The sequence below is a fragment of the Ceratotherium simum genome, chromosome 37 (assembly GCF_057802395.1).
Source record: "Ceratotherium simum simum isolate JZ-2026a chromosome 37, ASM5780239v1, whole genome shotgun sequence".
Classification (NCBI taxonomy): domain Eukaryota; kingdom Metazoa; phylum Chordata; class Mammalia; order Perissodactyla; family Rhinocerotidae; genus Ceratotherium; species Ceratotherium simum.
The window spans coordinates 5895924-5918515 of NC_141936.1; the positions used below are offsets into that span (position 1 = coordinate 5895924).

At 50.6% G+C, this 22592-nt stretch overlaps 1 protein-coding gene across 7 annotated transcripts in view; it reads right to left on the minus strand.

The window, feature by feature from the left end:
- Positions 1-1248: 1248 nt before the first annotated feature.
- AGAP1 (ArfGAP with GTPase domain, ankyrin repeat and PH domain 1) overlaps positions 1249-22592 on the minus strand; it is a 561603-nt gene continuing 540259 nt past the window's right edge. For all 7 annotated transcript variants that reach the window (XM_004427710.3, XM_004427711.3, XM_087424644.1 and 4 more), the window contains 2 exons: positions 11933-12188; positions 1249-9265 (listed from right to left, as the gene is read on the minus strand). In XM_004427710.3, coding sequence (XP_004427767.1) covers positions 9062-9265; positions 11933-12188 — 460 coding nt within the window. In that variant the 3' untranslated portion in view covers positions 1249-9061. The remainder of the gene's footprint in view (positions 9266-11932; positions 12189-22592) is intronic.

Below are 22592 nucleotides of genomic sequence, written 5' to 3' on the forward strand. Positions count from 1 at the left end.
CAGTCTGCCCAATGGTGTGTCGGTGGGGTCGTAAGTGGGGCTTTGGGGAACGCTGAATAAGAGGGGCCGATTCAGCCGCTGCTTCTCACCTTTTCTCTCCTTCCCACCTGGCATGCAGATGCTGGAGGGGAATGGTCCTCTGTGGGTGCCAGGAGGTAACACGTACCCATGAATGATGGCTGACCAGATGGTCTGGAGGAGGCTGGGCCCGGACGGCTTTCTAGAACTGTCTATGCCAGTCTTGGCCTGCCTACCTCCAGGTGTCTTCTCTTGTGTGGAAAAATAATCCCTTAACTTATTTAAGCCTGTTTTGTAAATCTGTTACCAAATACAATAGAGAGATAACTAACAAGCGTGTAATGGAACTTTTTCCTTCTAAAAGCACTTTTCTTTGTCCTTCTTCTAATTATTTCCTAGAAGACAAGTAACCCTTGTGACATTTTGCATTTGGCCTGCTGGATGTTGTGTGAGCATGTCCCTGGGGGTCGCGTGACCATATGGCTGGGTGGGATGCTGTCCCCGGGGTGTGGCGTCCCATTCTGTGCTGGGACAGTCCACAAGGCACCTTGTGGTGCTGTAGGCCCCCCACGCCATGGGGAAATCTCAGCAGAAATGTAAATAGTAACGTGCCATGAGATCAGGTGGCTCTCTATTTATTGGCACAGAAGAGTGCCAGGGGGTGGGGTGCAGTGGGAGGACATCTGCCTGTCTCTTCTGCAGAGAGAAGCATACGGAAGGTGTTCACCAGACCGCTGACTGGGTGATGTCTGGGTGGTGGGATTTTGGGTGTTTGACTTTTCTGATTTTAGGAGTAAAGATATAACGTATTTTGTATGAGAAAACTGTAATAATATTAATATTCATGGTATTAATAATACCATTCTGCAATGGTTTTATTTCTTAGCCACCTGCTAAGTCCTTTCCACATATCCGGGGCAGTGTGTTCTAGTGCAAAGAGACTTCAGAAGCTTCTGGAACTTCTGGGCCCAGCCAATCACTGGCTGGGAAACCGCGGCCTCTCTGAGTTTCTTGTAAATGAAGGAGTCGGTCAAGATGCTCATGAGTGCAGCACGTGTGGGTCAGTTCCCTCACGCAGCGGCTGCCTAGGCCCAGCACAATCCCTTCCAGAAGCAGTGGCAGCCTCTTTTCTGAGCTACCTCACCTGGAAACAGAAACCCAATTAGTCTCTATAAATGACCAACCCCTTCCCCCTCAAAAAGCCCCCAACAAAAACCTCCACGGCAGTGGTGTAGATGTATTTTCAGTTCTTTATTAGAAAGAGGTCTCTACACTATAGCCACCTCTCTCCATTACTTTACACATTTTTCTTTTTCTTTTTTTTTCCCCTTAGAATACTGTACAGCCGACACAAAAATCCCAAGGCAGGGAAATACAAACTGGCATATTTAATCAAAACAAGATCATATGAAATAACAAGCAAAGTGAAATGTCTGTCAATGGTTTTAATTACAGTACAAACAATATAAATAAAGCATCATCGAGTCATTGTGAAACATAACCTTGCTGAATGAGGTAATATAAAAACAACCCCCCCCCAAAAAAAAAAAACTCATCTCTGGATAAACCGCAGGCTGCTCGTCCATCTTCTGTACATTGCTATTTACAGAAACAGAATAACATGCTAAGAGGTGTGTTGGGGTTGGGCCCTCCCTGCTCCCTCCTCGAAATGCCTCTCACCTTTGACCTGCTTGGGCTCCCCTTTCAGAAACAAACCCCGTGGCCAGAAGAGAAGCCAACTCAAAGTCAGGGACAGGAGAAGGGGGCTGTCTGGGGCAGGAAGCCACGCCCCGGAACCCACCTGCCTGTGGCTGGCCTGGCCAACCCTTCCAGCCCCTCCCGGGGCAGCCAGCCCATTCCCTTCGGGGCTCACCAGGGTGCCTTTGATCTCGTGCACTCGGCATGGTCCTCAGTGGCATCCTCCCCAGCATTTGGGTGCTCAGGCCTGGGCAGGAGCTGCAGCCTCAAGAATTTGATATCTTTTAGACACAAAAACCCAGTTGGAGGAGGGAAACCGTGATGCTTTGCAAGGTTTGAAGGCATCATTTCTAACATCAAGATGTATGAACTGCCACAAAGCAGTTTCTAAATGTACCCCTTGCCCATCCGCCACGGAACAGCCCTGACCCTCACATGAGTCTGCCTGTGCACCCCCGTAACGGTGGTGGTGAGAAAACTGCTGGGACCCCAGGGGCTGGGGCTGGGAGGTGCGTGCTGTGCTCTCGTGAGCAGTCAGGGAGAGCTAACTCCCCAGTCTGGCCCTGGCTCTCGGCACCCTTGGTCCATTCTGTCCTCCCACCCCCAGAGAACCCAGGCAGGACGTACATTTTCTGAGGGCGACTCGGTGGAATGTTAGGGGCAGAGCTGAGAGCAGTGGCTGTCAGCTGGGCTGCTGCCAGTGTCTTTGCAAGAGGCCTGTCACGCAGGGATTCTATGTACAGGTGTGACACCAGGGTGGAAAGACCTGGGACGTCCTTCATCGAGCTCCTACATTCAACATTTTACACAAGCCATCACTAACTGAGTGAGCTTCTAGGGGCCGGGACAACACCTTTTTACAAGAGTTTTCGAACCAGCTCAGATATTAGCTTCCCAGGCCAGTGTGGACCCCGTCTGGCACCGGGAGGATCAGGGCATAATCTGATTTAGGGGCAACTATTCCCGACAGCTGGTGTGTTAAGGGGGTCTGTTCTATTCTGAAGATTCCCCAACAGCCTCGAAGCTTGTTTGGTTCCTTTCTTTCACTTACATCTCAGGACAAAGGTCATGTAATTCCCTCTGACACTGAATTCTAGATCAGTCCTAAATGGACTCTGACAGGCGAGTCTCTATCATACGGCTTGATCACGACCCTTGGGGAGGTCCTTCTCTACAGATGCCACGTGCCTGGCCAAAATAAAGAAGGTGCCTTTGCCCACTCAGGAAGGCACCTTGCCTGGCACACGCTGAGTGGCTGCTGGGCGCTGGGTGTCACGTGGCTAGAAGCCAGGGCTCATCTGTCCATTTCACTGGGGCAGCTCCTGTCTGAACACCTGCAGCCTCAGAGCCACGGCCGCTCTCTCCTGGGCACGCTGGCCCCAACCCTGTAGTGCGTTTGGATGGGATGAGGGCCTCAGACAAGGACATTTTTACCAAACAGGCCCAAACCCCAAAACCAAATGCACTTCGTAAATGAAACTCGGTAAGGAGAGGTTTTCAAATTTACCGTCTCTGTACCTACCACTGCTTTGGGGAGGGTGCGTACTACACTGATGTAACTGAAACCCTTCTAAAACCTGGGCTTTTTAAAAATCACAAATTAAAAACTGACTTTTTGGTTTTACAGAATCCCCTACTGATGAAATGTGCTCTAATTTCAACTCTGACCCAAACTGAAAAACCCAAACTGGAAAAAAGTGTCAATCTATGTTTAAAAGCAGCAGGTAGTCAACATTAAAGAGGGAATCCATTAATATTTTTAAAAATCTATTTAAGGACAGCACTTCTCTAAGGGGAAGAACATCGTGTTTTGCAAATAGTCAAGTCTACGTTGTCACACGTTATTTTTCCCTCGTGAGGTGAAGGTCCAACAAGGGGGTGCTGGCCAGCCTGCACTGTGCTCTCTCATCGCGGAGGTCACAGTGACTACTTCTCGGCAGTGGTGGAGATAGAAGTCTGAGCACTGTTTCCACCTACCCCACCTGATAACCCACTCCCCTTCTCTCTTCTGCATAACTGGAAGGAATAGGATGTTTTGACTGAAAGGTAACCTGATTCCGATGCTTGAACGACAAAGGACCCATTGGTGGCACAGGGTAGAGCAGAGTGGGGACAGACGCCACCCCTCAGCAGCCCAGCTGAGTGGCCAGGCCCCCTGCCCACTGTGAGCAGCACAACTGGGGATCCTGGCCTGGCCAGGGCGCCCACACCAGACTCACTCAGCACGGGGCTTCCTGAAGAAAACCACTTGGGAATCCAAAAAAGAAACAGGTCAATAACGGCTAGAGGAGAAAAACGCAAGTCTTGATGCCAAAGGCCCTCACTCAGCTTTCTGGTGAAGGATGAGGGTGGACATCCCTTGGAGACACGACTTCACAACACGTGAAATCCATGTTTCAGGAGGCAGTTAGAGAGAAATCCTGTTTCCTGGGAAAGAGAGACCTGTATCTTCACGTTTCTATTCGAATTCTTTCCTGACCACTTTTCAGTCTATTTGCTTGAAGGACATAAATATAATCCAGGGGAGTTCTAGAAAAGGTGCACCAACATTGTGGGGCATGAAGGACGGAAACAGAGCAGATGTGGGGGCAGGGGGAAGCGGCCCACCCAGAGGTAACTGGTTTTCTCTCCAAATATCTTTGCCTTTTGGGAAGTTTCTGAGACCTGACCATACTTACTCTTAGAGGATCTACATTATTTCAGGCCTCTGCACCTCCCTAGGCGGGAATGTGGATGTCCCCCTCTTGTTTCCAGAACATTCTAAATGCAAGGAGGAAGGGTTGGCAGAGTGGGAGCCACAGGGACACATGTCACTCGTGAACACAGCTCGGGCTGGGGGTCGGGCAGGACCCAATGGCCACTCTGGAGGAAGACAGTGCAATCACAAAGGGCAGGCACAAGTCGAATGTCACCCTTGAAAGGGACAAGAGCTGCAGTGCAGCGGACGCCCCCTATCCAGTCACAGCAGCTCAGTGAAGGAGAGGGGAGGCGGTAAGCCTAAAGCCACTCTGCCAGCCACGGCGCTCTCCAGAAAGCTGATTTTAACAGGAATCAGGCAAATGACACTGAAATAAGGACCAATAGGTGAGGGTGTCACAGTAGCCTCCCGGTGACCCGAGGTGGCGTCTGCAGGAAGGTAGGCCTGTCCCAGCCAGCAACACAACAACAGGGTGTAGGAGAGAGAAGGGTCATCCTGGGCTGAAAGCAACATTAGTGAATGGGACGAGGCTAAGACAGCCCTCTCTCTGCCTCTGGAAAGTCAAACTCAGAGGAAAAAAAAATGGAGGGTAAATTTTGGCAAGTGGGTGGTTGACATGGTAAGTGGGCAGTCTGGGCTCATTCCTCGGCGGAGAAGGCATCTCCGTGGGCAGGGGCCCACAGAGCACTGGTGGGCTTAGCACCAGAGGCTCAAACGGCGGGGGGCTGGCAAGTGTGCCGTCACCGACTCCTAGGGCGCTGGCTTGAGGATGCGGTGCCAGCTTGGGGACAGGTGTCCAGGCTGTGCTCTGGCTTCGGTCCTATCATTGTTTCTGTTCTTAATAAACACTCTTGTCACCTGAACATCCAGATCCTGGCTGGGCGTGGGGCTGGCATTTATCACATTGGTCCCCACACCCTGCAAGGCCACGGCAGTTTCACAGATGAGGAAAGAGAGTCCTAGAAGCTGGATGCCAACCAAAGGCTGCATAGGGGGGACGGCAAAGCGAGGTGAACCCAGGTCTGCTTGGCCCCCAGGCTGTCTTTCTCCCTGGATAGTGTTTTTCCCTCACGAAGTTAGTGACATCTCCTTTGCAGATGTAGGAATGATCCTGTATGCGTGCAGGTGTCACAAAACTGGGAAGACCAGTGCCTACAAGGGATGCAGAGGCTGGGTCCAAGCAGACCTCGTCAGGCTGGACAAAACCTCAGAAGATGGCGGAACTGCAAGGTCCTGCAGCAGTGCTGGCCGGGCTCACGGCCCTGCAGAGAACGCACCCACTTAAGAACTCCCATCCAGAGTAATTCAGTAAGAGCTATTCTCTTCTGCGCCCCACAGCCCCACGATCAGCAAGCACCCTGTTGTCTTCACCTGTTTTCTGGGATAATTACACCCAGTGTGCACTTCCTGGGAGACAGGAAACTACACCGATTCGTGGGACCAAAGACTCATGAATATGTCACTCGCTCACCCTCGAGGTGCTCACCTCCCGGGAAGGAGGAGATGGAAGGGGCCGGGACCATGCCTGGGGCTCCGGGCTTGGCAAGCCATCTGCTGGCCCCAGTACTTGAGGTCCACTTATGCAGGGTCAGAATCAAGGCTCCTTCCTCTGCAGGGTTTTCGTGGCCACAGAAGGAATCCGGTGAGGTCTGGGGTCCATGCAGACCACCCTCACAGCTACCTCACCTGTGACTGCCCTCTCCTCTGCCCTCCCCAGGGCGGGGTTTCTCATTAAGGGGAATTTTTAATTCTGAATTGAAACGGTTATGTGAATTCTGCAGTGGTGGCTTCCCATGTCATTGCCACTTCATAGAACTTACATGGGAATAAACAATGAAAACTCGACCCCCTTCCCAAACTGGTGATTTCTAACCCTGGCCCTGGTCTGCCTTCTCCGGCCTTGGTGTTAGTAAGGCCTTACGAGGGAATGAGAGTGGCGTCAGCTCATTTGACACTGACATACAAACAGATTAGCCACCAGTCACCTTTATTTTAAAAGAAAACCCTTGAAACCCACTACCGCCTTTCCACTGTTGCCAAAACTCAGGCTCAAGAAAGCAGGCCTCCTCCTGGAGCAGATCAACATCAATAAAAATAGCAGAAGAGGGTCGAGCTTTCTAAGGGGGGATCAATGAAATCCCTGGGCGGGGGGGGAGGGCAAAAACCAATCTAGTATTCAGGTCGTGAAAGGCTTAGTGAAAAAAGAAGTCATTTGGGAAAATATTATATTATAAACACATATAATAATATGTACACACTCATATACATCCCAAGAGAAGCCTTACAGGGAATTCTGTTTCTTTTCAAAAGAAGGCTTCACTATGATAAAGCATTCCTATAGTGGGAATTAACTACAATGAAATAATTTAAGAATTTCTTTTATACTATATCTGCGTTCACTATGGAAATTCTATGCTACAGGCTGTGCGGAGGCGGATGTGTATAGCTGGATTAGAACAGTAATGCGTTCTTCAAAAATAAGCAATCACTTTTTCTCTTCCTATTCACATTTAAAATAACTACACGGTGATAAAACACAGAATTAAAAATCGGGTGGAGGGAGCATGGACCTCAGACTCGTGGCTTCTGCACCTGTTATTCCTGGAAACTGCCGAGTTCCACTGAGCTGAATTAAGGTTAGGAATGTCCGTGAGACACTGATCCACATATAAATTCTGTGTAAAGCTTTATTTTTTTTCCCCACTTAATTTTTTTTTTTTTAAAGTGAAAGAAGAGGAAAAACTCTTACAAAATAGAACGTTTACTAGATGAGAGCAAGGGGCTTCCCCAGAGGCTGCCGGGTGAGTGTCGCCCTGCGTTCTTGTGCTACATCAGTCTGGTGTCATCCTTCAATGTGACAACCCTCTTCCCCCGTCTACTGCCAAAGGGCTCGAGGCACAGTCCCCCTCTTTTTTTTTAACCTAAGGAGTCATGATTTGGGTTACTATGTTTGGCCACCACGTTGAGGGTGGCTGAAGTCTGAGGCAGCCCGATACCACGATGACAGCAAATCAGGTGACATACTAAAATGGAGGGCCTGGCTGCCAAGGAAAAGTCTTAGGGATTCTCATGAGCCAGGCTCTGCTACAGAATGGTGGGTGGCAGTCACCATCTACCTTTGCAAAGCACCTGGGGCCAGTACCCAGAAAATCACCCCCTCCCCTGCCATAGCTCCTTCCTCTGGGTTGGCAAAACTGGTGTCAGATCTAAATCGTGCTTCTCAACAATGAGGAATCACATGCTTCTTTCCCCCTCTCTCATATGCTTCAGTGTCTTTTTTTTTTTCTTTCTCGATTTTAATAAGCAAATTGTACCACTATCTTATTCTGATATGTTCCTTTTTAAAAGCTGTATATCACATTAATGGAAGTGTTTACTGCTGGGAATATTTTCCATGTACAATGATCTGTAACCCTCTTATCTCAACTAGTTGCATATTATTAGTTCACATCCAGTTCAATTTATAAATTAACAGAGGTGCCATTTGTCTGTACAAAAATCAATGCATATTTATGAACTTCTTTTATTCAAATAGATTTTCACACATCTTATCTAAAGGTATAATACAGAAGCTTGTGTGACTTGGGCAATGTGGCCCAGGAGTGACTAAGACCCAAGACATCCGCCTTGGCCAAAAGACATAAAATCTCTCTCACGTTTGGGGAAAAAAATAGCCTTTTATGCATGGACTTAGTTTACTAAATGCACTCAAAATGTTATTATTAGCTGAATTTGTGATTTCCTTTTGAATTTCCGAGTTACTCTTATTTATTTTTTCATTTTGTTTTTGCACCAAGGAGAATGCAGTCCAATAACATTCAGCGACTGATTTCTTCTCTTTGGACTGAAAAATTAAACAGATACTAAATTATGACAGTGAATTTAGAAAGGAGGGCTCCAAGGGCTCGAAAGAACATGTCTGGGATAATCGGATGCTTCTAAGAGTATTGCAATCACATCACGGCAATCATCGGAGCGTGCGGCGTAACTACCTCCTCGGCTAATATGCTTTCTTCTCGGTGATGACTAATCACGTTCTATTAAACAGCGGTAATGCTGGAAGAGCTCAACTATACAAGTGTAATGAAGCCAGTATTCTCCCTGGACAGATTAGCTACAACTGATTTGACACATACCATCATAGGGGCTTCAAACCTGACAAACTCTGCTTGCTTCTGATTTATGCCGTCAAGCTCCTCAGAGAAGAGATGAAACCCAAGCGTTCCGTTCGGTAGAGGTGAAATGTACTGATGTGCTTAACAGCCAGTTAAGGAGAGGTACCCCCTCTCCTCGCCCCCCTCCCCCTCTCGTCCCGTCCCTTGTGCCGTGCTCTGTCTACGGGCCACGGGGACAAGGGTCCCGCGCCGCCGTGTGCTATCATCAACCCACCCAGGCCCTCGGTCGCTCCTGTTTGCCGATCAGGGGGGTTTATGAGAAAGAATCGATTCTGCAGCCTCCTGGCCTCCTCTTCACCCCGTGAGGACTGTCTAGGTTTGGTGATTTCGTTTGGGGTGGGTGGGTGGGTGGCAGGTGACCACCAGGAAGAGTGAGGGGACGCGACAGGACTCACGTGCTGTAACTTCCAGGGAGAGCTCGAGAGGCTGCAGGTGGCCCAGGCATGGCGGGGCAGGTGGGCACGGACGCCCCTCAGATGATGGTGGGCACCCTCCCGCTGCTGTTGTTCCGGTTATTGTTCTTCCTGGACAGGTTGGGGGTTGCCATGAGCACGAAACGCTCATCGGGGCAGCCGTACTGCAGCAGGACGTCGATGCACTCCTGGCTGGAGGCCTGCCGTGCGTAGGCCAGCGCGGTGTTCCCATGGGCGTCGCGGGCCATGACGTCCACCCCGTACTGCAGAGGCAACAGAGCCCACGTTAGCATCACGGGGGAGGGAGGCACAGCTGACAGGGGCGACAGAAGGAGGGGACCGGGCAGCTTTCTTCAACCTCTGTGTGCAGCCTGTGCACGGAGAGGGACCAGCTGGGGTTGGGCTGCAGATGAACTGGCTGGGGAAGTGGACTGTCACGTGTGGGTGGCACAACCTGGCCCTGTGGTGGATTCTTTTAAGGAAAGAATGTGCTCTTTGCAACTAAAAGCCCCTCCTTTATGCAAAAGAAACAGACCAAGGAGAACTCTAGTTTTGCTATTTCTATTTCGACTTTCCAATTGTAAAAATACTCACTTTTTTAATCTCACAGGCAATCCATTTTCATTGTAGGAAATACACAGGTAACACACATAAGCACATCAAGAGAAAAAGTCACCTATAATCTCACTCTTCAGAGATTAACTTGGTTAATATTTCAGTGTATTTCCTAATGGTTTTTCTTTGAATCTAAATGTATATATGCATAATTGAGATAAAACTTACACAAATAATTTGCAATCTTTTTCTTTATTGAGCACTATACTGTGATCATTTTCTCACATCATTAAAAATTATTCAAAAGCATGACATGTAATAGCCATATAGTAGTCCTCCACATGAACATAATTCAGTTACTCTGTCCTCAGTTGCTGCACATTGTGTTTAAAAATTGTCATTGGTAGGGCCCGGCCCCGTGGCTTAGTGGTTAAGTGCGCACGCTCCGCTGCTGGGGGCCCGGGTTCGGATCCCGGGCGCGCACTGACGCACCGCTTCTCCGGCCATGCTGAGGCCGCGTCCCACATACACATACAGTCCCACATACAGCAACTAGAAGGATGTGCAACTATGACATAGAACTATCTACTGGGGCTTTGGGGAAAAAAAAGGAGGAGGATTGGCAATAGATGTTCGCTCAGAGCCAGTCTTCCTCAGCAAAAAGAGGAGGATTAGCACGGATATTAGCTCAGGGCTGATCTTCCTCACAAAAAAAACAAAAATGTCATTGGTATAAATAGTGCTGTGATGGACATCCTCACATCGAATCTTTCTCAGGATCTCTGATTATTAGGGTGACGACTAGAAGGGGAAATACTAGGTTAAATTACACAAACATTTTTAAGCTTCTTGCTCTTGAAAAAGGGTGGACTGACTTCCACTTCCACCGCAATGTCCGGGAGTTGTCCTGATCACCCTCTCGTCCGCATGGAGCATCACCATCAAAGGAACTCTTGGCCAATTTGAGAGGGAAAGACAGCACGCAACTTGTTATGGACTGAACTGTGTCCCCGCAAATTCATATGTTGAGGTCCTAACCCCCAGTACTTTAGAATGTGACTGCATTTGCACATAGGGCCTTTGAACAGGTAATTAAGGTTAAATGAGGTCATATGGGTAGGGCTCTAATCCAATAGGACTGGTGTCATAAGAAGAGGAAGAGACACAAGGGATGCACGTGCACAGAGGAAAGGCCATGTGAGGACACAGAGAGAAGACAGCCGTCTGAAAGCCAAGGAAGGAGGCCTCAGGAGAAGCAGACCCTGCCCTCACCTTCACCTTGGACATCTGGCCTCCGGAACTGTGAGAAAATAAACGTCTGTCGTTTAAGCTGCCCAGTCTGTGGCTAGGGCTGAGCTGACCACGACACAATTGTTAAAGTGAAGCTGAACAGTTGAGTGATTTTGGTACCTGTGCATCTAATTCTCCCATCACACCCATCATAAGGCAGATGAAAATGTCGACACTGGTATCATGCTCAGCTGTGTGGGGCAGACCCATCTCCTGCTCTGGGGGTGGAGACAGAAGAGCCCCCAGCAGGTGACCCACCTCTAGGCAGTGTCCCATTCCTGGGGAGCACACACCTCCCCTCCCTACCCAGGGACCCTCTTGCCAGGCAACTCTCTGCCACCCTTTGATGGGGATTCGCCACGGCTGAAGACCCCAAAGCTGTGCAATTAGCCCCCGTGCAGGGTGCATGGGCTTCTCAGAAGCAGCTCCTGGCCTGCACAGACAGGGCCTCTCTTTACAATCACTTTCTCCCTTTCTTCTCCCCATTCAAGCTGCATGACAAATGCTTTAATAGAAATTTACAAAATAATTTTCCCCAGTATAAATTAATCAGAACCGTCCAGAAAAAGCCCTTTGACAAACTCCTACCACATCAAACCTCAAAGTTTAGGGTCTAGGATTTTTGGGTTACATGAATGAAAAGCCCCCAAATTTGGTAATGGGAAAAGCATATAAACCATTCAGTTTATATCCATCCTCCCACCACCCCACCGCAAAAAGACGATGGGAGTTTTTGTAAAAGGAACAAGAGGGATACCACCAACCATGCTTGACCCAAGGGGTAATCAAAAAGATGAACTGTGCAGAAACTCTAGCGAATGCTGTGCAGAGAGGACCACTGTCTCCTCCGAAGGAGAACATGTCCCTTGACTTCATTCCTCCCTTTTATCAGTCCTTCTGGTGGTGCCTTCACACAGGTGAGCCCAAAAGGCAGGGGCCTCCACACTGAAACCTTAAACTCCCTATTCGTTATTGCTTCCCATTTTCAGGTTAGTAACCACAGCCTTCCACCAGAAAGATGCCCAGGCAGCAGAACAGAGCACCCACAGTGACTCCAGTCTCCACCGGGCACATGGGCGACCTACCCAGATCAGAAGCTGGGCCAGGACCACGTTCCCCTTCCGGCAGGCCAGGTGCAGCGCTGTGCGGCCGTCGCCCTCCCCGCAGGTCTCGTTCACCTCGTCCCGGGAGCCGTGCGCCAGCAGCAGGATGACCGCCCGCAGGTCCTCGTCGGCGGTGGCCCGCAGCAGGTGTTGGCCCAGCGACAGCTCCGTGCACGGCAGCGGGGCCAGGAAGAGCTTCTGCTCGTACTTGGCCCGGATCCACCGCTCCTTCTCTTCCCTGCAAGAGCCACCAGACAGGCGCGGTCACAATCAGGCAGGACAACCGAGGTGCCACCCCTGTCCTGGGACCCACAGCACCGAGGGGGAAGCGAAATAGCAGGAGACAAGGGTCTTTGCTAGCACAAGGAAGCCCCCTGGGAAAGGTTTACCCATGGTTCACAAAGTGGGGTCCCTTACCAGCAGCGTCAGCACCACCTGGGGACCTGTTAGAACGCAGATTTTCAGGACCCTCCAATCCCCCTAAATCACGAGCCCTGCAGGGGATTCTGATGCCCTGAGGTGTGAGGACCACGGAGGCCCCCAGCCTTGAGCTCTCATTTGATTTCTTTTGCTTTTACGCAGAGGCTGTGGCCTGCAAGAACCACCCTGCTGCCCGGGAGCCGGCAGAGTGCAGGAGGACGCCACAGGCCCAGAGGTCCGCTCCGCTGTAAGCAACGACAATCGTGAGTCGGGATTAAAGGACGTTTCACTGGAGTCGTGGGGTCAGGATAGCAGGCGCGCTGCCCCCACCTGGGTGTGACCTTTGCTCTCAGCTCTTAACTCACCTGCCCGGGCGGGTGTGTGTGTGAACTCCTCGGGGTCTCTAAACGCTTCCAGTTGAAGAAAACATTGCTATAGACCCACATGTGAAAGGGAAGAGACTCCAATGGGGAGGTTTAGAAAAGAGACAGAAGCTAAACCCAGTTGCCATGCCCAATTCTGTCGTCTCTCCGGACACTCGGGGAAGGCTTAAGTGGAGAACATCAAAAATTCTCTAAATGACAAAGAACGGCTGGGTTTTCTGAGGGGAAGTGTCCTAGGGCCCAGCCTAGGAGACAAGACAGGTGGCCCCCTGAGGCCAGAGCTGAGGTAGGGGTGCAGAGGAGAGGATGAAGTGGGGAGGGGAGGGGGGCGGCCTCGGGGACGCAGAGAGCCACAATGATGGCAGCTGGTGCCCCCTCGCCCACGGCACAACCTTCTGAGGATGAGTTTCCCGAGCTGGGTGGGTATGATCACAGGCCCTCTGCTCCTCGGGGTCCAAAGGAGACGGGAAGCTGCCTATGACATCTGGAAGGAGGGCTGAGAGAAAAAGAGGAGGGGGCAGGATGGGAAGAGGAGCTAAAAAAAAGAGAGAAAGAAAGAAACCAACAGCAAGGTGTGTTTATATTGACCTGAAGGAAAAGACCCCGGGAATCTATGCCTGCACTGTGGATATTAAGGGTGGATTTTGGTTTTGGGTTCTCAAAAAAGGGCTGAAGAGACACTGAAAACAGCTCAGCAATCCTCAAGACTGCAGCATAGCTAGGAAAAAAAAGAGCAAAAAAATGCAAAAGATGTAAGTGAGATTTCACAAGTAGCTCTTGAAATGGGCGAGTCAGGAGAAGAGACCGGGGAGGCAGAGGGGGGCTCTGTGAGGCCCCGACACATGCTTTCTGATGAGGATGATGACAGAAGAAAGAAAAGCCCTACAGATAAGAGGTGACTGTAATTACCCACCAAGACTTAGATAATACACTGATTCACAATGGCCTTCTCCTAAAATTCGGCATTTTCTCCAGGGGAATCGTCAGGGTACATAGCTACAACTCCAGAGAGAAATCACGCGGGGCCCCCTCAACGCTCTAGAAAGAAAACTCATTACCCCGGGGTGTTTTTTCTTCCCGAGCACAGAAAAAAGGCCTTGCTTCCACCTTTTACCCGTGTTTACATTGCTGCCAGTGATCCAGTGTCGGGTGAGCCCTAATCTGTTTTTAAATACTTAGGCAAACAAATTCTTCCAGGAGTAAATCTGGATTAGTTTTGCTTCACTTCCTGGTACATGTGAGCGACCCCAGGGTGACCCCCGACCCTTTTCATCCGGAGATTTCCAGGACGAACACTCGGCTACAGCTGAGAACCCCCAGCAGCACCCACAAACGTGGCGCAGCTCAGAGGCAGCCCGCACGCCATCCCCTCTCGGGCCGAAATACAAGCACAGAAGTGCCAGCCCAGTCTCGGAAATCCGGGGTATGGTGAGAGACAACCCCCCATACACGGTGCTTTTCATGTTATTTAAAGACTTTATTTAAAAGGTATGAAACAGACATTGATGCATTTCACAAAAACACCAAAGAGAAAGAGCCCAACGTGAATTAAATGCAAAGGGACAATGGCGAAGGCTGCATCTGGATCTTCAAGTTGCAATTGCTTACTCTTGTTTTTTGGTATGCATTAAAATCAGAACTGTGTTATTCTGCTCCAGTTGATTTTAATATTTGTTGCCAAATCATCCATGGATAAACCAGAGAACTGACCACAGTAACTACAGTCCTAACAGTACTTATTCCATTTTCTAACATTCGAATATCCTGGCCAAAGAATGAGCACGACCCCCCAGCTTCCGGATCCTCTCCTGTCATCAGCGGGTTCTCACAGGGACACGTGGGTGACTTTCTGTCCTCGGAGCTGTCACTCCACAAAAAAGCTCACTGGAATACACTGAAATCGACACACGTCTGAATGATGATTCTGCTTAAACTGTTTTGCTTCTACAAATCAGTGCTGTTTACAATACATGATAAAGGCGGGTCCAGGTTTTGTGGAGCTGAAAATTCATACTATTTTGGGAGCCTACTTGAAGAGAAGACTCTAATATTGTGTCTATGATGTTAGGAACAGGGCCTCGGAGAGGGTTCATGGAAAGCCTTGGCTTCATTAGCCTCACAGTGGACCCACCTGCAACATCGCAGGAGTTGGAGCAGGCTATTATTTTTTTATTTTATTTTTTTGTGAGGAAGATCAGCCCTGAGCTAACATCCATGCTAATCCTCCTCTTTTTGCTGAGGAAGACCGGCTCTGAGCTAACATCTATTGCCAATCCTCCTCCTTTTCTTCCCCAAAGCCCCAGTAGATAGTTGTATGTCATAGTTGCACATCCCTCTAGTTGCTGTATGTGGGACGTGGCCTCAGCATGGCCGGAGAAGTGGTGCGTCGGTGCGCGCCCGGGATCCCAACTGGGGCCGCCAGTAGCGGAGCGCGCGTACTCAACTGCCAAGCCACGGGGCCGGCCCAGGCTGACTATTATTGATAAGGGCTCCGGAACCTCCAACAACTCAGATACAGGAAACAGGCTCCATGCGATGAACTGTCCCTGAGGAAGACTGCAAGAGGACAAGACAAGGTGGCCTTCTCGGTGGTGTCCACCTCTCCTAGCCCCATGTCCACGTGGCTCCTCCCTCGACTATGGACGCCCCCAGTGTGGCTTTTATTATCTGATGGAAGAAGGCTCTTCACCAAAACTTCTTGTGCTATTCAAAAACAAGCTTTTGGGGCTGGCCCGGTGGCACAGTGGTTAAGTGCATGAGCTGTGCTTCGGTGGCCCGGGGTTCGCGTTCGGATCCCGGGCGTGCACCGATGCACTGCTTGTCAAGCCATGCTGTGGCAGCGTCCCATATAAAGTAGAGGAAGATGGGCACAGGTGTTAGCTCAGGGCCAGTCTTCCTCAGCAAAAAGAGGAGGATTGGCATCGGATGTTAGCTCAGGGCTAGTCTTCCTCAAAAAAAAAAAAAAAGAAGCTTTCAATGCTGGCTCCTGGGTCCTGCAGGACACTGATGTGTCAGTGTTTTTTCAGACGCCAGGAGGAGGCCAGAAAGCTAAGGGAGGCCACAGGGCTTCAAGCGTGCGTGAGGTGTTCTTTTAGCAGCTGAAATCCAGCTAGTAGGCATGAAGGACTCAGACATGAACATTTGGGTTTTTTGTGTGCTAATTCAGCAACTCCCATTCACGCATAAGCATTTATTATTATTTAGAGCCCATTTTCTGTGGTCATTGCTCACCCTGACAAAGTCGGGGGAAAGCTTAATTGTGTGTGCTTTCTACAGCGGCCAAAGGGAGGGAGAAGAGAACCGACATTGGGCTAAGAGGCTGTGGTTTTCGGCATTAGAGAGATTGGGGTTTATGAGCCTGCTTTGTTCTTCTCTGTGTTGTAGAGTTTTGCAACTTCGGTTAACTTCTTGGACTCTCCTTTCCTCATCTGTAAAATGGGCAGAGTGATGTCTACAGCAGGCAAGGTGGTTTTGGGATTTGAGGTCACATGTTTGGATGATGTGCTGGCCACCGTGGTCACTCCACAAGTGTCAGCTGTTGGTGTTGTTATGATTGAAGAGAAGAATGTCTCTAATGACTCACGTTGATATCAAGCACGTAAGAGCTCACCTGTGGAGGTGGTGTGTGTGACAAGAGGTGCTGGTGGCACAGGGGTGGAGGTCAAAATGCCTGTCTGATGCTTTAGGTTTCTGATCCCAGTTGTCTGTAGATATGAGCCTCATGTAGTCAGTGTGCTTGGCAGGGGGAGGTAGGGCCCTCAGCCAGGGGCTTTGACAAACCCATCAGTGTCTTGTGAGTCCCCTCCCAGGGTACAGAGGGGCCTGAGACACTGGGATGAGGGGTGCTCAGCTGGGCCAAAACTGGTCAGCCCCTGCCCACAGCCTTGAGACGTTTAAAGTCTTCCTAAATGTTGTGGACTGAATTGTGTCCCCCCCTAAAATTCATATGTTGAAGCCCTAACCCCCAATGTGACTGTATTTGGAGGTAAAGCCTGTGGGAAGGTTGAATGAGGTCGTAAGGGTGGGCCCTAATCCAAAGGGAGTGGTGTCCTTCTAAGAAGAGGAAGAGACACCAGAGCTCGCACTCTCCGTGTGCACGCAGAAAGATACAGGGAGCAGGCGCCGTTTGCAAGCCACAAAGAGGCCTCAACAGACACCATCCCTGCTGTCACCGTGACCTTGGACTTCCAGCGAGAAAATAGACGTCATTTAAGCCACCCAGTGTATGGCATTTTGTTAGGACAGCCCTAGCTGCCTAAGATATTGGACAACCACATTCTCCTTCTTTCTCATTTGGCTTCTGTGCCAACAGTTAACACTCGAAAGACGGACACTCTGACAATGATTCCTTTTCTTCGAGAATGTTCTGTCTAAAACCATTCGCCCCCATGAAATCACGATGTCGAAGCACAAACAGTCTGACCGTGACTCTGATGTCCCAATCTTCCTTCTGGGATCTCCGGCTTGTCTTGGCCCGGCCTTTCGTTTTCCCCAAGGAAGGCCAGTTCAAGAGCAGTGTGGCCGGCAGTAGATCACCTCGCCTCATTCCAATCCCCTGGAGGCCCGCTGCTCACAGCCTCCGTTAGCTAATGAGCTAAAAAATGAATTATTGGCACGGCCGGCCGTCAGCAGAGAGGAGGAGGCCCGGCTCCTCATTGAGCCCCGTGCTGACACACCTTTAAATAAATCAACCACTCGGGAGCGGAGAAAATGAGAGTGGGCGACTCGTCCGAAAGACACTGATCTGGTCCCCAAAATAAAAAGAAAAGATACAATCAAAGGTGCAGTTGCAAATATTTTCTTTTCTTCTTGCCTAAAATGGAATCCCTTCCATAGGTGGCCCTCCATGCCCCCCGTGCCCCGCCCAGGACACTGCCCGGTGTGTGAGCCATGGGCCAGCAAAGGATTCGGGGATCAGAGGGCAGGTGGGCCCAGGTCACAGGAGCTGTGCATCCACTGAGTCTTGGGGGGTCTGCCTGGCTCAGATGTGCTCTGGTCCTGCAGCCTGACAGATGAGGCTTTGCCACACGTGACCTTGAGGGGTACTGACAGGGCCAAAGCTCCACGTGCCCTCCCCTCCCCAAAGACGATCCCTGGGACATGTCCCACCTGCAACCCGCAGATCTAGTGCCTGCCAAACGAGATCAACCGCCGGCACCAGTAAATATCACATGGCGCAGCCGATGAGGTGCGGTCTCCACGCCACAGGACCGCTCACTGGGATGATGCTGAGGGTGATGACAATGATGATGACTTTACTGACAATTGCTGATAACATCGGCTCTTAAAGGGACCCAGAGCACGTTACATGTTTTTACAAACAAGCCACATATCAAATACTGAGCAAAATGCAGATCTGATGACAGAGTTGTGGCCATATTTTTGGAAATCGTGACAAAAAGGAAAAGCTTCATGAAAAAAAAAAGAGATGGGTCAATTTTGTTCTAAGTTTCAGAAGAGGAGGAAAGGGTAGAGAGTTTGGAATGGACAGACACAATTTTTCCTTTTTTGAAACAGGGTGTCTGGACTGTAAGACCTGGGGAATCCTGCACCATCCAGGTGGGACAAGCCTGTGGACGGAAGAAGAACCAGCCGGGGAGTTAGAGTGAGGCTCCCAGACTGGCACTGGCCTTCAAGATGGGCTGGCTGACTCGTGGTGGCAGGAGCTTGGCTGGGCCAAGGAGGATGGCCGCTGAGCTCCCTCAGCCTGCGGGGGGCCGGCTGGAGAGAGCAGGCAGGCTTCCCAGCCCATGTGTGCCTGAGGTGAGTGAGTGCTGACTCGGGTCCCATCCCACCCAGGGTGGCACTGACAACTCCCAGACGACGCACAGACAGCGAGGACAGCTGACTCAGCCCATGACAGGATCAAGGTTAGAGCTGAGAAAAGAAGATTGGGAGGCGGTGGGACCGAGGATGGAAATGAGCATGTGTGTCTGCAAAATAAAACGTGCAAGGGCAGGGGGGTGAGGAAGCAGAGCTTCGTTCCAGCCTCTGTGGCAGGACCCAGGAGTAGGGCCCATCCACATGTGGGGGCTGCCCTGGACTCTGTCTAGGGTCACGGGGTCCAATCCTGGGGTGAGGGCCACTGTGCCTGGCAATAGAAGACCCTGCAGTGCTTGGCTCTAGGGGACACGTGAGGGTCACTGATGAGCCAGAAGAGGTCTGGGATGGAGGCGTCTGAAAGCCAAGAATGCCACCAGGGCCAGACCAGCCCTGTGACCACATTGTTGATGATTACGATGACAAGACAGCAACTGCTTGTGAGGGCTTGTCTGTCTTCAGGTAACTGCAGGGGTGTCACGGGAAGGGTTGGGCATCCCTATCACCTCAAGCTGCCCAGTACGGGAGTCGGTCGCTTCTTGTCCCAGTGAGTGGAAACGCGGCAGGGGGATGCCTTCCCTGCGTAAATTTATTAGGACGCTGCCCTTAACAAACTTTGCTGTTTTATAAGAAACCTTAAGCGTTTCTCATCATTTCTCCACTTTCATTTACAATTCTGCATGAGCCCAGTGATGGGCCTTTGGTGATCAATCCATGGACATGTGTTTATACACAAGTGAAGAGTCACTGTTGAAAAAGGTGGACTCTGTCACACAGACTAGGAAAATCAACAGTGTCAGAGCTAACGTTTACTGAGTACTTACAATGTGTCAGCCGTTGGGCTAGGCCTTTTGTAAATTACCTGGTTTAATTCTGACAACACCTGGTGAGATAGGTCCCACCATCACCCTCATTTTAAAAGGCAAGCAGGTGAGCCATAGGGAGGTGAAGAAGTCACCCCAGGTCCCCGACCCGAGACGGCCGAGCAGCTGACCCCGGTGGTCACTGCCTGAGCTCTTCTCCAGGCTCTGCTGCCCTCCGAATAAGGAAACTTGATTGCGTCTGCATGGCCACTGCCTGGGGTGCAGGATTTCAGCCGGGTCCACAGTACCACTCTGCCCACTCTCAACCCCTGACTCTTCTCTCTGGTGAAGGGTTGGGTGTGAGTCGCTTCAGAGAGCGACTCTAGAGCTGGGCCACCCAATGGGGCAGCGCAAGCCAGACACTGGCATTTAAGTTTAAATTAATTACACTAACAAAAATTCAGTTCCTCTGGACACATCTCACACATGTGGCTGGTGGCTGCTGTCTTAGATAGTGCAGATGGTCCAGAACACTTCCATCACACAGATCTAGAACATCTCCATCATTGCAGAGGATAGCGCAGAGCTAGACAACCTGTCCATCTTTCCTTCCCATGTTTTTCCTTACCAAAATTATTCAGGAATAAACATAAGCGCAGAATGAAGAGAAAGGAAATCACAAGTGTGGGAGAAAAACTGAGTGGAAAGGAGAACAATACAGATAGCAGTACTCGAGACAGAAATGCCAGGACATGTGGCTCCCCGGGCACCAAGGCTCTCCAGGCAGCCGGGTCCCAGAGGGAACCTCGGTCACCGTTGGTGGCGATGACTGTCACGTGAGCATCGCAAATCCTTGTAGTAAGTGAGGAGCAAGGTGAGGGCAAGTCTCAAAGATCCTTGGGGAACCCGAGAGCTGAGGAATAGTCGCATCTAGACCCGGGCACCTTCCTTAGAGAAATGATGCAGTGCTCTTTCTCCATTCCTCACACATTTGAGGGCTGCAAGGATGTAGTCACACTTAACTCCCATCATCAGCTGCGTTTTGGGTCTGGCAGGGAGGGCTCAGCAGGCTGCCAAGGGGTAACGAGGTTAATGAGTTGGATTTCCAGAAAAGACAGTTTTTAACAAATAACCACAAAGCTTCTGACTGGCTTTCGACACTGCTTTGTGGTGCTCCAGGAGACGCGTCATTAGGAGCACAGACACGGAGTAGTGACCGGGTGCCCCACAGGTCTTCTCGGGGGCCATCATGGAGGCAGGACCGACGACATTTTGGGGTGGAGTGAGGAGCGGTCCTGTGGTGGTTTTGGCCTCAGCTTTCCTTCCAATCTCCACAGACGAGGCTTTCTCTGGATGCTTCTATAAAATACTGAGCAACAATGGCCTTTCTTGAAAGCCCCCTCCGTGTCAAGTCTAATGTGTTCATTTTTATGGGAACCCCTCCCCTCCAAATGTGAAAAGGCCAAGAACTTTTTCTGGTGCCTGTCACTTGTCACACAATTCCTTTTCAAAACATCTTTTTTTTCCCCTTCACGGGATGGGAGAGGATTTTTCAACACTGATTTTAAAGGAGACTCTGTAGCAAAGTATATCGGGGCAGAGGAATATGCTTAGGGGTGAGGAGGAGAAACCGGAGGAGACCTGTCTGGTTTTCCACGGTGACCAAGAGGAGAGGAAGGACAGAGGAAGGGGAAAGAAAGGGCTAGCTAGCAGCAAGGAATTTCCAAAGTGTCTTTCTGCCTCAAGCAAAACAGGAACTGGGAGGGGAGGCATGGAAGAGGGGGCTGGAACAATATGTTAGGAAAACAGAGGGGGCTTCCTCTCTCTGCAGGGGGAGACCCGGGCCCACCGCGAGCTGAGCGCTGAGCAGTTGGCTGCCCCTGGCCTGCATGCCTTCTCCCCTGGCCGCGTTGCTAGGGGGCAGGTTGCGGGGCCAACAAAGACGATGGATATTTATTCCTTAATTACCGAAGGCTTTTAAGAAACTGGCCACTGTAAATCCCGTATGCAGAGAGCAGGAGGCAATGGACAGGGATTTACGCTCACAGAGCAAAGAAAATAAATATTGTGCCTGACTTCTGATCAATATTATGAGTGTTTTTGCCAACCCTGCAGGGTGTTTTATGAGCTCAGAGGAACAGAACAGGATCATTATTAATTAAATAAAGTCAACTGTATTAGGCTTATTACTTCTGTGAGACACAGTTAAGACTGGCACGGGAGGGCGCGATCCTGCGCCCAGGTGCATGTGGGCTCAGCCCTGCGTCGCCCCAGAAGGCAGTGGGTAAGAGTGCCAATCACCGTGAGCAGAGCTTGGTCTCGTCCCTGTACCTGAGTCTGAGGTTCATGTTGTCATTAGCACTGGGCACCTCCTGACACCTGTCTGTTAAGAAGCAGACCAGGCTGAGCAGAAAAATATCCCAGGATACAAGCAACCATGTAAACACAACATCATCATCCAAAGTTTTGAGGCAATCTACTGAGATTTTACTTGGAAACCTGAAAGCAGGGACAAAGGAGATGCCAGGCGGGTCACTGGCTTGCGCTGGCCTGGGAGTGACGAAATTTTAGGCCAGTTGATGAACAAAACCAGCTCAAACCTGACAACCTGGCAGGTGTCTCCAATGTGCCAGGTGCTCACAAAGCACTGGGCTCACAGGGAAGAATGGACCCAGGCCTCTCTGGGAGGGCCACGCTGGCCCTGGGGCCCCGGGCAAGGCTCCCACCCTCTCCTGGGCCTCGGTTTCCCCTCTGGAGAGGCTGGGTGATTTAAGGCCCTGCCAATTTTGAAGCTTAATGCCCCACAGGGGCTTCCACTCAGGAGGTAGTTGTAAATGATGGAACAGAAGGCTCTCACTGCCCCATGAGGACCGGGAGAGCCTTGCACTGTTGGGCCAGAGGTCCACTCGGGCCTTCCTCTCATCAGGTCTACTCAACGGAATGCCTCAGCCGAGCTTCCCATTTGGACAAATAAATCTATAAAACGCATCACAGCCCAGGGCAGCCCCCAGTCATAGTTTTTAACCATCTGTGGGGACCCCGCACACTCTCACTGCCACACGCAGAAGCAGCGTGGGGCCTCTCCCGGTCCGAGTCTTCAGGACAGACCTTGACGGGTCCTCCCGACCTACTGCATGACCTGCAGACACCATCCTGCTGCCACCAGCTCCAGGACAAACAAAGGTGGACTCACTGCCCCAGCACGCTGCCCTCCAC